This window comes from Triticum dicoccoides, chromosome 5A (genome assembly GCF_002162155.2).
Source record: "Triticum dicoccoides isolate Atlit2015 ecotype Zavitan chromosome 5A, WEW_v2.0, whole genome shotgun sequence".
In the NCBI taxonomy this organism is placed as follows: domain Eukaryota; kingdom Viridiplantae; phylum Streptophyta; class Magnoliopsida; order Poales; family Poaceae; genus Triticum; species Triticum dicoccoides.
Window position 1 is genome coordinate 355,169,400 of NC_041388.1, and position 20,545 is coordinate 355,189,944.

General features: G+C 45.2%; 1 protein-coding gene across 1 annotated transcript; it reads left to right on the top strand.

Moving 5' to 3' along the window:
- The first annotated feature begins 322 nt into the window (after positions 1–322).
- Positions 323–12,612, top strand: LOC119301485 (lysine-specific demethylase JMJ25-like). Its single transcript, XM_037578452.1, has 11 exons — positions 323–1,122; positions 1,211–1,313; positions 1,638–1,959; positions 2,048–2,111; positions 2,214–2,919; positions 3,559–3,888; positions 4,115–4,426; positions 4,504–4,576; positions 4,681–4,766; positions 4,893–5,012; positions 12,366–12,612. Exons 1-11 carry the CDS (start codon positions 575–577, stop codon positions 12,447–12,449), a joined length of 2,748 nt encoding a protein of 915 aa, XP_037434349.1. The 5' UTR covers positions 323–574; the 3' UTR covers positions 12,450–12,612.
- The last annotated feature ends 7,933 nt before the right edge of the window (positions 12,613–20,545 follow it).

Below are 20,545 nucleotides of genomic sequence, written 5' to 3' on the forward strand. Positions count from 1 at the left end.
AGTACAGAAAAGATCCGTTGGACCTTTCTACCCGTCGAAAGTCGTGCGGCACGCCTCACAAGTCACGACCTGTCACGTCCGTCAACGTCAGTCAGGTCCATGCCGTAGCGAACGAACCTTCGTTACGCACCTGTAATTACGCTTTTATGTACAAAAAAATATAGCAGGTAATAAACGACAGTAACATTTACCCTACATTTTTCCCACACAGAAAAACCTTTACCGCAGCTAAAAACTCCCACCCGCCCACCCGCCAGTCACGAGGAGCGACCAACCCACCGGAAACCGAATCAAAAACCAGCAGCGGTCGCAGCAGCGGGGAGGAGCGAGCCTCGTATCGGGCCGCCCCGTACGCGCATTCCACGTGGTCGCTACTCCCTCCGCCCCTCACTCCTCTCCGACGAAAACACCTGCGGGCTGCGGCCCTGCCCGCCCCGGCCAGATTGCGCCCGACGGGGATAGGCGTAGGTATTAAATCCGGGGGATCGGATTGGAAACAAAATCGAATCCCCAAATCTGGGTTGCTCGCCCTGATCGTCCCTGGGCTCGCGCGGCGTCGGCGTCGGCGGCGGCCATGGGGGCGATGGGTTGCCGTCGGGCCGCGGGGACCGTCGGCTGGCAGTACGTCTTCGAGGATGAGGAGAACGAGCGCGAGGACGAGGACGCGCCGCTCGTGGAGGAGGAGGGGGCGGACGAGGACTGGGGGGTCGAGATGGAGAGGAGGGGGACGAAGAGGAAGGGACCGCGCTCGTCGCGGCCGCGCAAGCAGCGGCGCGTCGCCACGCTCTTCGCCTCGCCGGCGTCGTCCGACTCCGGGCCCCCGTCGTCTAGCGCCGTGCCCAAGCGGCGGCGCGTCGCCAAGCTCTGCGCCTCGCCGGAGTCGTCCGACTCCGGGTCCCCGTCGTGGAGCGCCGTGCCCAAGAGGCGGCGCAGCGGAAACGGGGCCAAGAGGGGCCGCCCCGTCGCCGTCCCCGAGGAAACGGAGACGCCGAGCACCAGCGCCGCGGGCCGCGCCAAGGGGAGGAGGTCGTGCCACCAGTGCAAGGCGGCAATGAAGCAGCAGATGACCAAGTGTAAGCAATGCCGCGAGAAGATTTACTGCGGCCCCTGCATCGATGATATGTACATCTCTCTTCTCACCCCGCTTGTATTGTTCGGTTATTAGCACGAATGGACATCCGAGTTACCAGCGAGGCCTGTGGGTTTGCAGGTACCCGGAGTTGTCGTTGGCCGAGGTTAGAGTCAGCTGCCCGTCTTGCCGTGGAATCTGCAATTGTAAACGGTGCACTGCCAAGGAGCAGGGTGAACCCAAGGTGATGATCTTGTTGCTTGTTGAGTTATTTCTGATTGTGCAAACGCATCAGCAGTTCAGCATGATATCACATATCAGCACTTCAGATTTGTAGGTTACATTCATAAGATTTCTTGTTTTAAATTATATAATTCTTCTCTGTTGTGACAACTGACAATGCTGTGACTTGTAGTACAAATTGTTGTTGGATTGTGACAAGGAAATCTATTATCAAGTGTTTGCAGTTTTTGACATACTTACAGATTTGTGAAACCATAACAGCTGCAACAAAAGAAAATCGACACCATATGCTGAGGTCTAAAATATGTATTTTTCCCCCTAATAGAGTTCAGTTTTGAGGAAACGCAACGGCAGTAGATCAGTAACAAAGAGAAAGAAGACTAACACCTCAGGTGTAAAGTCAACCAGGGTTTGTAATGAGGTGCCACAGACCGAAGCAAATGATAACAACTTCCTAAGTTCCAATGAGATTAATAGCACATCGGTCATATTAGACAAGGTAGATACGTTGGATGCAAGAGCTGATGAGATTGCTCGTGAAACTAAAGTAAAACATGCTAGATATCTGTTGCACTATCTGGTGCCTTGTTTGAGTGACCTGAACAGGGATCAGATGGTTGAGACAAAAATCGAGGCCAAAATTCAAGGTAAACTAGATTCTCCAGAACATGTGAAAACTAAACAGAGTAGCCTTGCAACTAATCGTTAGTACTTACCCTGTTTTCTGCCAAACAGGGTTGGAATTGTCTGAACTGAGTGTTGAACAGGCTGACTGCCGGAATGATGAGAGGATGTTCTGGTACTGAGTGCTCCATTCATCCAACTTTGGATTTTTTTTTACTTCCTGTTATTATTTTTTACTCCTACTTCGTAGTTATGATTTCTTTTCTATTTTGTCTAGTGACAATTGCAGAACTTCGATCTTTGATCTGCATAGAAGCTGTCCAAACTGCTCATATGAATTATGCATTGCGTGCTGTAAGGAGCTTCGTGAAAATAATCTAAAGGGCTCTTGTCGGGAAGAGCTGGTATCTTATCCTAATAGAGGAATCGACTATATGCATGGTGGTGATCCATCACCTGAGTTGATGAACTACGTACAAACAGATTTGTCCAGTTGCCAGCCTAAGACTACCAAGTGGTGTGCTAATACTGATGGGACTATTAATTGCCCCCCACCTGAACTTGGTGGTTGTGGTGATCATGCCCTTAAGTTGAGACAGATGTTTCCAAAAGATTGGTTAAATAAGCTTGAAAGCGATGCTCTACAGTTGAGTAAGCAGCTAGAACCTTCTGATATTGTCAGCGGATATACACATGAATGCCCGTGCTGTACTAAACATGAAAATGCAAGACATGCTGCCACCAGAAATAATTCAACAGATAACTGCCTATACTGTCCAAAATCAGATAATGAGAAAGCAGAAGATCTAACTCACTTCCAGAGTCACTGGGTTAAAGGAGAACCTGTTATTGTGCAAGGGGTACTACAGAAAATGCCACATTTGAGCTGGGAGCCACCACATATGTGGTCTGAAGTACATGGTGCTAGTACTACCCCTGATATGAAAAATGTGAAGTGTATTGATTGTTTATCTTGTTGTGAGGTTAGTGAAAAACATTCCATATCTAGGATTTTTTTTATTTCTTGAATACCTTTATATTGTACTCCCTCGGTATCAAAATATAAGACGCTTTTTGAAACTTATATTTTGATACGGAGGGAGTATTTGTTTGTCAACTGATTCGAAATACATAAGATATTCAGGTGTAAAAAAACACTTTGTTGTCAAGATCTAGAATTTTTTCCAAAGGTATCTGGTAACTGATCGTGTTACACATTTACCAAATTTCTGTAATTATTATGAGCATTCTATACATATCCATCGGTTTTAATACAATTATTAGCATCCTGAATGTCGAAAAGGTCCTGGTGTCAATTAATTTGTTCACCGTCACCCAAAAAATTTGTTCAGTCCCATGAGCTCATTAGCTGGAAAGTGTTCACTGTCTTGAAGTACACTTTTCTTTGGTTATTTCAGGAATAACTCATCACAGTTGTCTGAAATATGTAATTTAATTTAAGTGGAAGGTTCCAAGAGAATATATATTCAGACAAATTTCTGTTAGGATGGATGAGGGGGTTGAATTAATCTGTTTCATGCGGACTTGATCAGTGTAATCATATGTTTTTCATTTCTCATTACCCAGAAAGGAAATTCACCTTTTGTGTTTAAATAATCCAGGTCGAGATACGCACACAGGATTTCTTCAATGGATACTATTATGGTCGGGTGTATCAAAATGAATGGCCCGAAATGCTTAAATTGAAGGACTGGCCTACTTCAAATCATTTTGAAGAGCTTTTGCCTTCGCATGGAGTGGAATACATCAATTCTTTACCCTTTCAACCGTACACAAATTTGAAATCTGGCTTGCTAAGTGTCTCCGCATTGCTTCCTGATGACATTCTAAAGATTGACATGGGCCCAAAGTCATACATAGCTTATGGCTATGCGCAGGAACTTGGCAGAGGAGATTCTGTTACGAAACTTCATTGTGATATATCTGATGCAGTAAGCAAATAGCTGTACTCCCTTAGCAATTGAGAAGCACAAATACCTTGGAAGCAAATTCCTATCTCTTGTGTATATATGAAAGGAAAAATTTCACACTTGCTTACCTCAAAGAACTTAATTTTCTTGTAGTGCAGAACATTCAATTTCATGGACCATGATTGGTGCTAGTCTTGCTGAGATTTGCTTCTCTTTAATTATTCTATGTTAACTTTGATATTGTTAGGTTAATGTTTTGATGCATACTGCAAAAGTTGCCCCTTCTGAAAGACAAGAAAATGCAATAAAAAACTTGAAAGCAAGACATGAGGTACAAGATGAAAAGGACTGTTGTGGGAATTTTGCAATTGATGGAAGTGATGCATGTCATAAAAACTGTCTGGATTCAAACCATACATCCTCTCCTAACTACAGCAAGGACGATGATGGAGGTGCTTTATGGGATATTTTCAGGAGGGAGGATGTTCCAAAACTGGAAACATACCTTCGTAAACATTCCAAGGAATTTCGCCATATATATTGTTCTCCAGTTGAAAAGGTTGGTAATTGTGTGATATGAACAACCTTGTACTTGCTGCCATCATGTTTAACATCTTTCACCATGTTTGATTGCAGACATTTAACCCTCTACATGATGAAACATTCTATCTAACTGAGGAACATAAAAGGAGACTTAAAGAGGAGCATGGTGAGTTCTGTTTGTCTGCTTTTGTAACACTTTGCCAATTCTGTACTGCAAATGGTTGCAGTGTCTGGTTTGTATTTTCTTGAATTTTTGGTACTCCCATTTAGGAATCGAGCCTTGGACATTTGTACAAAAACTTGGAGAGGCGGTTTTTATACCTGCTGGGTGCCCTCATCAAGTACGGAATCTCAAGGTAAATGTTCTCAGTTTACCATAGTAGTGCCAGAACTCCATACCTGTGCTAGATAGGGGAGAACTGCGAAATAATATTTAAGTTTGCATGTTATGTACCTGATTATTTTTATTGTTATCATTGCAGTCTTGCACGAAAATTGCTATAGATTTTGTATCACCTGAGAATGTCCAGGAGTGTGTTAAGTTAACTCAGCAATTCCGCGTGCTTCCTAAGAACCACAGAGCAAAAGAAGATAAATTAGAGGTAAGTATGACCTTTTTTATGAACATAATTAAGACTTTTTCAATGCACCCATTTTAACCATCCTGCATTACATATGCATTTCAAGCAGCATTAAGCTAAGCTTGGGACTATAATTAATATATTATTACAATGCAAGATGAGCTCCTGTGTGCTCTTTTCTCTTCTTTTGTTGAGACCAGCTGCAACATGCTCGGTACCTAACTTTGGATTGTAACAGAAGTTGTGTTACTTCCTTTTAACTTCCTTTTATGCAAGGGTATAACTAATTAAATCTGCCACATTACATCATAAATTAACCTCCTTCTGATTGTGTGTTGCCTCATCTTTTCATCCTTCTCACTGGCGACCATCTCCTTTATATCCATCCTGGCATCAACTTTCCTCCTGTGTTTGTTGGCTTGACATGTAGTCACTGATGTGACCCTCACGCTACCACGGCTGCCGTGACCCATGCCTTTGCAGTGTCGCTGCCGACACAGTCTCTGTCTCTTTGTGCTGTCGCAGCCGTGCATGTATTGTAGTGAACTTAAGGCACCAGCACCGCTGCTGTTGCAACCCTTGCAGTGAAGTTCCTCTGCTGTCATTACCATGACCTACAGTGCCCCCATCTTTTGTGCCATTGCTGGCAAAGCGATTGTTGCTCTTGGGACCTAGCACCACCCTGGCCATATTCCTACCGGCCTGACTCTATACACTAACTACCGCAGCTTCATGCGTGTTGGTGTCACGAGATGGGGAGAGAAGTGCAGCATCTGTAGGATTATTATATCGGACTGTCTCTAGGTATGCATTTCAGGAACGAGATCGTTGTAGCTTTTCTCTTTCTTATTATACTTGACTCACGGACATATTGGTAGGTTGCAATCAGATCTACAGATGGATATCATACTTTTTCATGTCCCATTTTGTATTTTTTCCTTGCAATTGAAGTCGGATATTTTTTGCCCACTTTAGCATCCGCTTCTCAAAACGTCCCATGATCCACAAAATTAATGCGGTCTTAGTTCCCAACTCTTGAAATATCCCTTCCCTCATTCTCAAACGGACTCTCAATCATGAATCCTCATTAGCCACATCACCTTCTGGACAGTAGCCCTTGGATCAAGCGGGAACACAATTCAAATCATAGGATTGCACTCCTTTGCAGGCTCAGGCAATGTCCAATGCAAATCGCGTAAACATGCACTTAAAAAAAAGAAAAAAAAGTGTGCCCATATTAAAAGTCCTAGCTTCCAAAGCAAACAAGTTTAGAGGTACTTACATTATATTTGAAAAAGGCAAGAACCCATAGAGATTATATTTGAGCAGATGGTTGCAAACCGGCCAGGAATTTTATCCCTAGCGCCCACTGTCAGCGCTTTGTGGGCAAAAGGCAGTTCCATGAAAATATGACATGACAGTTAGAGTAGAATATTATAGGGAGACAGATCGGATTCACGTGCAATACAAGAGATGACAGTATATTAATTTGACTAACCGGCACCTTTTGGGCAGAAACAAGCATTTGTATTTGTAATAACTTTTATGCACCTCTTCAAATATTATGATTGCTACAGAGAATATGCAACAATTTCTTCTCGCCTACTTCTAGACTTCCTGTTTTCTGTGCACAATCATACTGCAACATATACACCTGTTGACAACATCACTCCTGCAAGCCATCTCTCTTCTTTTTGCTGACGAGGATTTCTGAACTGATAACATAATCCTTCCGTTTTGTGCTTTCTCCAGTCCTCAAAATCCACTCGTTGTAAACCTTGTCTTTTTGAAGATAATTTCTGAAGGTGATTAACATCATGAATCCCTTCTCTTTTGTTTTTGGCTGATTGTTCCTGATTTGATGACCATCAAGTTCTCCTTTAGTTTCTCCAACACAATGTCCAAGAGCCATGACCATCGAACAGATTCTCCTTCAGGGTTTCTGTAAATTACTCTTTGCAACCCTTGTTCTTTTTGAAGATAATTTCTGAAGGTGATGAACAGCACGAATCCCTTCTCATTTGTTTCTGTCTGATTTTTCATGAATTGATGACCACCAAGTTCTCGTTTAGTTTCTCCAAGACAATGTCCAAATCCACGACCATCAAACAGAAAAAAAACAATTCCTGCGAGCAATCACGAGCACTCTAATTCTAAAACTGTATACTTGTTTTGCTATTTGATATTATATATATGGCCCTTGAATAGAAAATTCTGGCCGTTCTCCCGGTTGAATATGACATCATGCAACTTAATTTTGTCATGCATGAAGTCATGACCCACCCATTTTTGTGCCAATGATGTGGCAGAGTTGGTCCTTTCAAACTGGTGATGTGATCCGAGGGAAGTCCCAATGTGTTTATCTTATGTTATATATATTCAATATGTAGTCCATATGTATGTGTATCTCTCCTCGGAGTTTTGCTTAGTGGCATGTTTTAGGTACATCTCACATCATTAAATTGCTCGAGGCCATTTTTTAGTTCTTGAAGAAACAAACCTGCAGAAACAAAGTTATAATTGAATTGCTTTGAATACTTATGATAAGTTCGAAAAGAAAAGAAAAAACACTTGCCTTTGATCTTTTGTTGTTGAAACAACATCCTCGAACTGCAACGTGAAAATGGGGCATACTACTAAACGTAGTCGTCGAGTCTACTTTTCAACCCTATAAAACATGTATCATTTGAAGTAGGCGTGTTTTGGGAAAAGCTATTGCACAAGAGTTGCCAAGTTTGTGACTTATCCACCCAAAGCATCCATGCAAATATTGTTCTTGCTAGTCCATTCGGATTCGGAAGAACAATGTTTCCCCTAATTCACGCCCTATGTTTATCAACATTCTGTGTGAACAGGTACTAATTCAGCAACTCTCAAAGCTATAGCTTCTCCCCGTTGGCCTTGCTTACACTACAGTAAGGTCACTTGGCTTGGAAAGCTAAGGCTATTTCAGTGATCCGTAGGTGAGGGGCTCTTGATGAGGTCCCCACTTTCTCCCAAGGACCAGATAACAACAAAGGATTTCCTTTGAATTGCATTTCCTTTCGCAGCTCTCATTTGCACCTCTCCGGATAGGTGTCTTTTCTCAACACGTTCCTCTCTTAAACGCTGACAAGGTCTCTCTTACAGCCTCTGTCTTTGTTTTGTGAAACATCGAATACTGCATCTACACAGCCATAATTGTTTGTCTTAACTATTGGGCTCTCTAATCCATTCGCTCCCGCTTTCGTCTCAGTGTCGGTCCAGCAGAGTGTTTTCGCCATTGGTGTTCTTTTCTATCTTGATGCATTTCACCGCTCTATCAAAAATTCTCCCAGCTTCAGCCCTGGGATTTCGCTGCGGACCTGAAAAGCCACATACAAGTCTTGGTTTGCATTTTCGTGATTGTTCAGACAATGGATCAAAGTCCGTGTAGCTTCAAATCACCTTCCTAACTAATGGTTCACATTAAGCCTTCCACTTGCAACTACTTCCCTCCCCCACATTGATCTTACGTAGTGAAGATCTGGAGCTCGCCAGGGTCGTTATTGGTGTCTATGTTGGGTTTTCTGTGTTGGTTTTTCAATTTTTATGTGGCCCCTGCTTTCTTCTAATTTTTCTATGTTTTTTTCCTCTTCCGTTTTTTCTATTTTTGTTTACTGCACGGTTTGTGCGCATGTGCGGTTCAGTGTGTAATCACTAATTACAGGGAGTACAGGTGCACTGGTGCACTACACGGTGAGTACATTTGCGTTGTGTGTGGGTGCTACTCCCTCCTGTTCTTAAATATAAGTCTTTCTAGAAATTCCAATAAAAACTACATACGAAGCAAAATAAGTGAATCTACACTTTAAAATATGTCTATATACATTTGTATATAGTCTGTATTAAAATATATATTTAGAAATGGAGGAAGTAGATGCGAAGTATAAGGCCCTGCTTGGAATCCCCGTAAAGTTATACAAAGTAATTACCCCTGTCTATTACTCCTTCCGTTCCTTAAGTCTTTTAGAGATTTCAATATAAATTACATACGGAGCAAAATGAGTGAGTCTACACTCTAAAATATGTCTATGTATTTGTATGTAGTCTATTAAAATCTCTAGAAAGACTTATATTTAGAAACGGAGGAAGCACTGAAGATAAGTAAAATACAACCGGATATAAAAATGGAGCCCAGGGCGCGCTTGGTTCTTATTTCTCTAGTTTGGTCAGTGTCTCCCATGCGCGTCGTTCACGGCTGGAACTCCATGCACTCCAAGGCCGGCGGCTGGAACTTCCATGTGGAGACTGGTTGAGGAAACACAGGGTAAAACACAATGTTTGCATGTTGTTTGATCGATGCATGTTGTTTTTTTGCGTGCATATGGGGTCTTGTTATCATGAAAGCAATTTTCACCCGAATATTTGGTTGCACACATGAACATAGAGATTACAGTAGAACGCACACGCACATTCGGCGATCACAGGCAGGACGACTATGACAAGGCAGGTAGACTACGACAGAGGGAACCACAGGCACGACTACTGGTCGACACCGGTGTACCAGCAGAGGTTAGGCACGAGGCCCACCACGGCGTCGCAACTAAAGCCAAACAAACCGACGCCGACAGCCACACCTAACTGCAGAACAAGACTGGCGGCGAGATGTCATCGAAGCTTCCCGCGTGCCACAAGAAGGTCGGCGACGACGCTGGCTACGGCGCACACCACGAAGCAACTGCTGATCATAGGGAGCACGCCACCATGGATTGCCTCCACGACCACTCTGACAAGGTACCAGGTGGCTGGTCGTTACTATAGCATGGCCATGGCAGTTCTTCAATCCCTCAATACCGTCAAAGGAAAACTCAAATGGTGAACAGTACATGGTGAATTTATCAAAATTCATCCAAAATAACTTCAAACATAAACACGAAATTGAATATCTACACTACGAACGAACCAATTGTTTGAATGGAACCACAACGTCGCCATGCATCTTCATGTACAACTTATATTGACTCGCTACACAGTTGTGTAGATTAGAAGGAAAGTGGTGAACAAGATTACATATGAAGGAGATTAGAGCAACTCCAACGCAGCGACCCAAATCGTTCGTTTGGGTCTGCACGGACAAAAATGGAGGCTCAACGCGCCGATCCAAACCCAAAACGCGTCCACTTTGTGTCCGTGCCGGCCCATCTCGCCACCCTCTGCTCCCTCAGCGACGACAACCCTAGCCACCGACACGATGGGCTTCTTCTTTGGCAATGGCAAAGCCAAGGGCAAGGCCCTCGCCACCCCTCTCCCTTGTCGGCGTATTTTCGCCGGTCGAGGCAGCACATGAGCTTGCCAGTGCACTAGGCGGTGTGGCACTGGCAGCATCGCGTCCCTCTCCCTACCCCGACATCACCCTGCCGCACGACTGTCACTTGGATTCAGAGAGGATCCCAGTGTCGGTAGCATCGCGATCGGCAAGAGCGCACGAGGAGGAGGTGCGGCGCCAGCGGGCACTGGTGACGGCGGAGCAGCGCCGTGACTTCGCCTACGACGTCGACTCGCTCTATTGAGCGCATTGGTTCGCCTTCGAGCACGAGGAGGCCAGGCGGTGCGGCGTTCGCGAAGTCTCCCGTAGCTCCTCGCCACCGCCCATCGTCGTTCGCGACCATGGCGGCTGTCCTCCGGGAGAGTGAGGAGGATGAGCGGCGCAGGGGGGCATACGAGGAGGAGGCGGCATACCAGGCACGCATGGCGGAGGCCATGGCGCCCGCCGCTAGCCCTGTCGTCCCAAGTCAAGGCCGAGCCGGAGCCTACCCTCATAGAGCGCTACTCCTGGACGGGAGAAGTGTGCGAGTGGGTGAGCACCTTGCTGATCTAGATGGGGGCGAGCACCCTGCTGATCTGGATGGGGGCGACGTCGGCGCAGGAGAAGGCGTACCTTGAGCAATGGCGCAAGCGACGGCTGGCCGAGGAGCGCCACGAGGGCGAGTACCTCGAGCAGTTGGAGCGCGACGCCGAGGAGGAGCAGCGCGAGACGGAGGAGGCGAGCCAGGCCCAGCCCGCGGTGGCATAGCCCGCACCCGACATCGCCTTGTCTGGAACACGGCGGTCCCCTGGGCCGGCCCTGCGTCGATGCTGATCAACCTCACTGGCCCTAACGATGACGAGGATGCCTAGGGCAACGCGCTGCCTCGTAGTTTAGTTTTTTTAATGCTTAATTAATGTAATGTGGACGCTTGGACTCTTGCCGGCCTTCGTGGCCGGCCTTAATGTTTAATTAATGTTTGTTTTTATTTTCAAAATATTTGTATTCTTTTTCTTTCGCGCACTGTCAAAATGGGTCAGGTCAGCGTTGGGCATGTGCCGACCCAAACGTGGAAGCGGACATGGGCGTCCGCCTGGCCGACCCAAACCGATGAAAAGCGGACAAAGCGCATTTCCGTTTGGGTTGGCACGTTGAAGTTGCTATTAGGAATTGATTACAGTACACTGGTCATATGTAGATCTACTCATCTATGATTTGTGAAACAGAAAACCCACAACACGAAAGTTGTGTCAGACGAGGTTAAGCTACTAGTCAAAGGAAACTTCAAACGGTCAACCATTTGCCATGAATGTCAAAATTTTCGTCCAAAAAGGATTCAAATATGAACATGAAATTCAATACATGAATGGAAGTATGATCGCTTGAATGGAATCAGAACATCGAGACGCATATTTTTTGTGTATAACTTTTCTTGAATCGAAGCATGATTATGTAGAGGCGATGAAGGAGATTAAAAGGTGATTAGAGGAAAATACCTGCAAACCACTTGCATGTGTCCTCCACCCACGTGGGTTTGAGAGCATCGCTCGGGCCTGGCTGAAAACTGTTAATTTGAGCGTTTTCCAACCATACAGGCAAAACGGTACTTTAAGAATCGTGTCGTGCAGGCCCAACTGTGTTTGCGTATAACCAAAAAAGCTGCATCCAGTGGGCCTGGGCTGTATGCAGGCTACCAAGGCCTGAGCTATATGCAGACTATCAAACACGTCCTAGGAAATGCAAAGTGAAAACATTTAAGGACAACATGCCTTTTCTGTTCCGATGGCAAAGAAAACCCCTGTAAATTTGTGTAGAGAAAACCCACCACGTGTTGGCACTAATGCATTTTGGGGTGGCCTTTGCAAAGAGATGTAATTTCCGGAGACGTAAGCGTGGATTAGGGCATCTGTACCAGAGTGGTACTGTTTCAGGTGGGCTTTTAGTTGGGCCGAAATTTAGTGCTGACCATACGAGTTGAATTTTGATGTATGTTGCAACAAAGAACACACATTATCTTTTCCGATGCATCTTGACTAATTTTACTTGTAAATAATTTACATCGATAACCATGAACCATTACTGACAATCTTACCTTCTATTTGGTGCAGGTGAAGAAGATGATAATATATGCCGTTGATCATGCCGTGGAGATTCTGAAGGAGCATTGGCATTCTTCCCCGTTGGCTTGCTGACATTGTCAGGGATTTCTGCGATAGGACAAATTGATGACAACGGTGTTGAGTAAAATGAATAGTGTTGCCAAAAGCTCTCTGTAGAAAATAGTTGAGCTCAGTGAAGAAATAAAGTATTATTTTGTTGTTGTGAATTATATTATACATGCACAGTGCAGTAATAGTTCAATCACCAGGGATAGGAGCTATGTATCTATCATACGTACGTAGCTATACTTAGGAAGCAGACGCTCAAAAACCTATAAGAATATGCAAGTTAGATCCCAAACTTAGTGACCGACTGCAGGCAAGCTTTAAGCATCTCCTACTTTAAACTACCATCTACTCTAACGCAAACTCCTTGAGGCACAAACGAGTATGTTATTTTCAGTTTCCCGTAAGGGCATCCAATAGCTACCCACATGGCCCTCGTGACTTACTTTTTAGATGCATTGATGGATGAGTGTTACCCCCTTTAGTACAAAGTTGAGTCACTTATTTTAGGATGGAGGGAATATATCATTGTTACATTACAAATAATTATGTACTTATCCGTTCCAAAATAATAATAATATAAGGTGTACTTAGTATTACTAAGACAAGGCTTTAACCAAGCATTACTCCCTCGGTGCATGTAACCTTGTGATCTAGCTCTAACTTTGATAATTGATTTGACCAACAAAACATATGCAATATGCTCCAAATATATACCACTAGATTATGTTTTTCAAAGACATAGTCAAAATAACAGTGCATCATAGACAAACTATCAACAACTACAGTACTAAAAAAAAGGACAGACCCAGTGCATAGAAGCTCCCACACAAGATGGGGTATGGGGAGGGATTATAGGAATCTAGCCTTACCCCTGCGAAGTGCAATGTAGAGAGGCTGGTTCGAACCCAGGATGCACAAGTGGGGAGGACTTCGCCACTGCGCATCCTTATACAATACTAAAAACAAACCTATTAACATCAAATTTAAATTGCATAGGCTAATGTTAATAATGCAAGTGCATGTGGAAAGCTAAATATAAGGTGTATTGTAAAATAGAATATGCCACATTAAATGATCAAATTGTAGTATTAGTAAGCACAATTAAGAAAACTAAGCTATGGATAACCAAAAATGAGGTCAACAGTTAGACTAGTCTAACCTACTCATAATATAAAATAGAACATGTCACATAAATTGAGAGGAACAATATAAGTATACATTAGTAAGTACTACCTCGGTCCGGGTTTATTGGCCCCTTTCGTATTTTGTGCCCAACTTTAACCATAAATTTGACTACCAAATTATAAGTTGTATGTCACAAAACTTATATTACTAGATTCATATTTGAAAGAGGTTTCCAATGATAATATTTTAGGGTATTTAACTTATTTGGATAGTTAAATTAAAGGTCAAAGTTTGACCCAAATTACAAGGAGAACTAGTAAACCAGGACGAAGGAAGTATAACTAAACACATTAAAAAAATAAGCTGTACAATTTAGTGTTAACTAAAATAATAGTCAAGGCTAAGACTAATTTGAACTTTTAGATCTTTTTAATGTTTATAACACTTGTTTTAACATAGTAATAATGTAGATACTCACATAATCTTCGTAGTCGACGGAAATGTCTTCTCACACAGATTTTTTTTCTGCTAAATAAATCTAGAAAAATGCGAGCACCAATGTCAAATCTAAGACTTGAATCCTAGTGGATGTTCCAACACAAAGAACCCAACCATCTGAGCTACGCTCAATTTGTATCTTTGTTCAAAATTTTGGTTATGAATACAATAAGTATCACAAACCAACTGAGTTGACAGATCTGAACTCGATACTAACTCAATGCCTTTTATAATCTTATCGAGTTGATTTCACAAACTCGATACTAACTCAATGCCTTTTATAATCTTATGATTTGAATTTTGATCACAATAAGATTGCAAAAAAGTGGTAAACAAAAACAAATTCTAACCTTAAAATCTGTTGCAGATTCATCTTTTCATCTTTCATTGCCTTAATTCTTTGTCATCGACTTTAGGGGTCTTGACAGATCTGAACCAATATTAGGGTTTGAGAATGTCCACATGCTTCAAAGGTTCTTGAAGGTGCGACGAGCGATTATGGCCCGAGGCGCCTTGAGCACAGAAGAGGATGATGTTGTCTAGAGAGAAGATGTCAACATGCTTAAAGGTGTGGGAGCAGATCTAGAACCAACATAATGTTGAGATGAAAGAGAAGGAGACAAGAAATATATATTTTAGATCTACGAGAATAATCAAGAGACATGATCAAACAATCAAACTGAGAAATTTACGAAATTGAACAAACAAGAGAACAAATCCAACATTGTCCATCCAAACAACAAAATCCAAGAGAAAAATAAGAAATAAGGCAAGGAGCATGCGAAAACGCCTTGTAGATCGAGCCGGAGTCCAGCTCCAGATCCCCAAATCGAAGATGAGGCCACGGGGACACAGGGAAAGGGCTGCCTTTATATAGGCTAAGCCTCCAGCGTGATTAGGTCTTCCATAACGAATCTGACCTTTGTAAAGGAAATACCCAGACTACCCAAAGCAGTTAGAGATCAGATCACACGACGTTTGAGATCTCCTGTGCAAATCCAATCACGCCGCCGCGCAGCGTTCGGCGCGAAATCAGCACATGACAAGGTCGGGGAGTTAAGAGCATCTACAGCCTTTCCGCAAGAGAGCATCTACAGCTGGCGGACCGAACCCGACGCTCAGGCAGACGGCCCGGTTACTTACAGGTCACGAACATGCAATTCAGACAAGAACCTCAAACGGGTCTCAAACGCTCAACCTGATCGGCACTTTTCATATTCATTCCAAATATAGGCTGGTATGAGGCATCCGGGCGCGTCTGCCATGTCAGTCTCAGCCCACGCTGACCCACCCGACCTCATATATATTTCTTCCTATCCGCTCGTCGGACTAAAACTCTAACCACTTCACTCCACTCCCCTTCACTCCCCTCCACCATCCAAGCTCCCATCCTGTAATCTCCGGCCTTCTCTTGCATGGCGGGCAGCGGATCCGACTCCGATCAGTCCGTTTCCGTCGACTGGGGTGTCGTCCGTGCGGGTTGGAGGAGGCAATGGTCGTCCGCATTGCACACCGCCGGTCCCGAGAGTACAACGTCTGGTTGACGACATGATCTGTCCGGTGCGACTCCATAGCGTCGGCGCATCGGGCGCTCGGATCCTCTTGGGCTGGATCATCGCGGTCCCAGGAGCCTTCAAATCTTCCCTTCCCATCACCGGCCCGGCAGAGTATGAGTCCCACCGGGACCGGTGTGCCCGCTGTGGGAAGGAGAGGATAAGGGTGGCGGAGGTCCGCCTTGTTGTCGACATGGCGGCGGCCGAGGCGGCGATGCGGGCGGCCGCAGAGGAGGAAGCCATCCGCAACCGCATTGTAAAGAAGCAACAATAGAGGAACATGCGTGCTCTCGCCCGAGAAACGAGCGGTCCATGCCACAGCCGGACTGCCACCCAATGAGGAGAAGGAGGTCAGCAACGGGTCAGACAGCTTCAGCTACGGGAAGATCCGTCTCGATCTCTACTGCATTTTCGACCGGTACTTCCGCAAGGACGACAAGGGCGCCGGGAAGCGCAAGGGCGGTCGTGGATGATCTTCTTCACCATAGCCAAACATGCCAAATTTTGATAGTCTGATGGCATGTTAGTTATGTAGTAACCAGATGATGTGTGCAATGAATCGTTCACGTAGTTGCATGAGTTTGCATGGATTTGAGGTATGCTAATTGAGGTGTTCGATTGTGAGAAGGGGAATTTGAGGCTTGACCGGTCAATGTCTACGGGCGGGCACGGGCGCGTCCGTGGGCGTTTGAGGGGTCGGATTTACCAAATACGATGGTAGATGCTCTAAGGGCATCTCCAACGACAACCCACAAAATTCCTCCCGCATCTGTCCGTGGACAGGGGGTCCAGTCCACGAACATGGGCGCGGGAGGCCGCCATCCAACGCTGCTCGCATATATTTTAACCCGCATTTAAACAAACTAGAAGAAATTCATGCAAACCGACCGATATTCATCAAAGTTCAGATAGAAAATAGCACAAAACATCCATATATAGCATGCAAATTAAGTCTAGTACAACAATGTCTCAAATTCGACTAGATTCCGGTTGTCCAACAAGTTTTTCATCAACGGATCATGTCGTTCCACTCATACTCCCCCTTCAGTTTCATCCAACAGTGTGTGCACGTAAATGGCCGTCCCTCTGTCCTGTGGTACACCACGGCAATGTGGGCTACATATAATGTATAGACCAACATTGAGTGAATGAATCAATCAACAAGTTGAGCAAAGGGAAGCAAAACTTACGATCTCGTCCTCTGTTGCATGCAATGGCCACCTTACCTCGAGCTTGGTGACACTGGTCTGGATAGTGTACCAGTGATACGATAACGACGTCACGTTGCGTTGTTGAATGATGTACATGTCGTTGGGCGCAATGTGCTTTCGTGCGTGAAACTTTTCATGCACTTGTTGCCAAAAGGCCTCACATCTGCTCCTGCCTACGAAATCCGCAGATACAGCCAACCACGCACCGCATAACAACTCATCCTCCGTCGCCAAGTAGCTCACCATCCTTCGTACTCTAAAAAATGACACGCCATTTGAAAATAAGCTCAATGGCATTTGACCGAACACCTGCTGGGCATGGTGTCCGCCATGAACTTCATCGACAGGGGGAGGAGTGTACTTGGGTACAAATGACTCCAGGGTGGACAACTCCGTCGTATAGGCGAGCGGGCGCGTAGGTGCTAGTTGCGGACGCCCGGCAATGCCTCTATGGCTGCCGAAGATATGCAGCGGCAACGACGAAGATGGAGGATGCAGATGCAAAGCAAGAGAAGAAGGGGCGGAGTGAAAGAAAATAAGATCGGGAAAGGGGAGTAGGTGGGTCAGGGGTGTTAGAGCCCTACCTATCTACTGTCCGGACTCCTGCAAACCTCTCCCACTTTATTTTTAATTTACGGGAGAAAACGCGTCTGGACCATGTCACAGAGCGTTATAGGCCCATGTTGGATGGGTTTTGCAGTCCGGACAGTGCGGTCCGAACAGCTGCGAGCAATTTGCGAATCCGTCTTGAAGATGCCCTAATGGAGGTAAATATCTTCCGTCCTTGGTTAAGAAGCTTTGGGTCTGAACTTTTCTTTGGTGGAATTACTGGCACGACTGAAATATCGAAAAGGAGATTTTGACTTTTCCTAAATACTCAATCGTGCAGCCCAATGGACGTCGCGAGTGCACGCGCGAGAGCCGTTCGATGGAGCCGTCGGTTCCAAATCGGGGGCGTCAGGTGTCGTACGGTCTGAAACCACCACCCACTTCCTCTCCTTCGGTCTCCCGATGCGGCCGCCTCTTTCATCTCTCGCTCTTTTTCTCTAGATGCGTCGCGTGCCTATCTCCCGATGCGCCGCCACCGCCACCGTCTCCCTGCTCAGCCACCACCCCGTCTCCCTACTCAGCCGCCGCCCACAGCATCCCCCCTCCCCTCACCTTCTCTCCATCCCCTCTGGGGATTGCAGATCGAGCAGTTGAGGCGGCGGCGCTCCCAGATCTACGACGGACCACCCCTGGCTCGCCGTCTCGGCTAACGAGCACGTCCTCGAATTCCCCGCCAACCCCTCGCAAGACGCCTCTCCGTGTTGCATCCGTGGCATGCGGGGTGCAGTTTGGGTGGGTGTAGAAGCTCTGCATCTCAAGACGCACTTCTGGGTCTGCTCGCCGCCGTCCACTATCTCTCCGACAGCGCAGTCGTTGGCGAACCCCACAGCCATCAGCATCAACCGGAGCCGCGTGCTTGATGTGCACATGTGTGGGTTGATCCATACGTGTTGTGCGTGATTGATGTGTGCTTGATGCGTAAGTGTGCTTGTAGATTACTGCTTACATTATTGCTAGAGAGAGAAGCTGACCTTGAGCACCTGACGTGTTGGGACCTTTTCAACCTATGATTCAGCTGGCCTTGAGCACCTGACGTGTTGGGACCTTTTCAATCTATGATTCCTTTTCCGTCTAAAATCATATATATTGCTCTAGTAATTGTACCATTCCTTCTTACATTTTTCTACACAAGGATTGTCATGGAGTTTACACAACTAGCATATGTTTAGTTGTCTTACGCTTCTGTAAAAGTAGACTAAAACCATGAAGTGTTTTTAGGGGAGTAAGTTTATTTGTGACCCCTCAAAAAATGAACATGTGCATGTTCTTTTATCCCTTTTTAGGTGACATAGTTTCCTACGATCAACCATACTATTGCCTAAACCATGTATGTATTCAGTTGCCCACAATCAACATTACAGTTGTCTAAAACCATGTTGCAATTGCTAAAACCATGCATCCAGTTACCCAATCCTCATGAACAAAAACATTATCAAGACCATAATTTGGCCAATATGTAAAGGTTTTAGATACCTTTCAAGTTTGTGGCATAGAGATGCGTCAAGATACATTTCAAGAATCGTGGTATCCAGCTGCACGATTTAGTCGCCGCGAGCACACGCGCTACCGACAAAAAATCATACGTGTCGTCCAACTCCCGCACCCTATCCACTCATCCACCTCCTACTCGTCGTCCCACCACCAACCGCCCCACGCCTCCTCCCGATGTGGCTGCCGCCCCGCGCCTCCTTCCTGAGATGCGGCCGCAGCCCCACTGCCGGCACGCGCCCGACCACCCCTTCCTCCTGCCTACTCATGGGGATCCACACCGCGCCCAGCAGGGCGTGCTCCCCTCTGACGCAGGTCGCCAACCCGTTCTACCTCTCCCCACTAGACGGGCACTGATGTTGTGCTTAAGGATTCCATGGAGACAACGGAAGGGTGGCACCACCGGCGGGCGTGGTCCTTCAAGTTGAGGGTCCTGGACGGAGCTCAATGGATGGAGCGACATCTGCGACGCCGAGTTGCTGGTCGGGGCGAACGAGTCCATGTGCATGTCCACTAGGACGCACCCGAAGCTCTCGGCCTGCTGCGTTCTTCTAGTAGATGAACACGGCTGGCTTGCTGCTGAAGAGGTAAACTCTACAGAAGTTGTATTCACCAGACTAGTAGTATCTCAATACGAATGTAAGAGTTGCTAAAAAAAGTCATAGCCGACGAGGGAGGAGAGATTAATGAGTGGAGGCAGGCCAAGCAGTTGCTTTCGGCTGGGGTTAGAGTTGCTCACGAATCAGATGATACTTGGAGGATGTATGTTTCGTACGTGCGCAGATCGGATCCAATTGATAACCATCTATAATTGTCCACCATCTCTTTTGTTTTGTTGATCTCCCTCCTGTATGTTGCATACACACGAGGTTCTTCATGCAATCGGCTTTGTATGTTGAAATGACACTGATCATATATTTGTGATCCTAAACAAAAAACCCAGTCAAAACATGCATCAAATGAATGCAACTACGTGGATCATCACACAGTTTGATTTATAACAAACTTTCTAAGTTTCCAAATAAGTTATCTTCTAGATATAATTGTACAGAAAATAGCATGTATATCGTTTGTTTAGAAGGATCATGTTGCAAGGAACTTGGTGGGCAGAACAAATCAACATGTACAAGGGTAAGTCTATCGTACATTCTGCTTGGATTTTTCACAGGAGGTGGGTAGCGTTGGATTCACAACACGACTTTTCATTGTGGGGGTCAGAGTAGTTGCTTGGATTTCGTTATAAGAGTTGCATTTTGTGTGTGTAACACAATTGCTTAGATTTATTGGGGCATTTGCTCGGATTCGTCCTGGACATTTTTTTGCATCTTTTTTGTAATGCAGTTGCTTGGTTTTGCTGCGAGTGTTGCTTGGATTTTTTTGCTAGAACAGTTTTGCATTTTGTGTTCTTTTGTAGTTGAGTTGTTTGGATTTTTGCCAGAACAGATGAGAAGTTACATGGGGGAGCGACATGGTAAGATAGTTGTCCACAAAGGTTATTCAACTTGCTCATTTTTTTTCTGCCTAAAATATACAATCTAAGTAGTAATGCTAGGGACATCTGCTTGTTTCTACTATAAAAGTTTCCCACCTTTTGCGTTTCTTTGATCTTCTACTATAACATACGAGAAGGTGGATG

Coding starts and splice junctions, on each gene's coding strand:
- LOC119301485 (XM_037578452.1), top strand. CDS start 575: ATGGGGGCGATGGGTTGCCGTCGGGCCGCGGGGACCGTCGGCTGGCAG. Junction 1,960..2,047: donor AATCGAGGCCAAAATTCAAG/GTAAACTAGATT, acceptor TCTGCCAAACAG/GGTTGGAATTGTCTGAACTG. Junction 2,920..3,558: donor ATTGTTTATCTTGTTGTGAG/GTTAGTGAAAAA, acceptor TAAATAATCCAG/GTCGAGATACGCACACAGGA.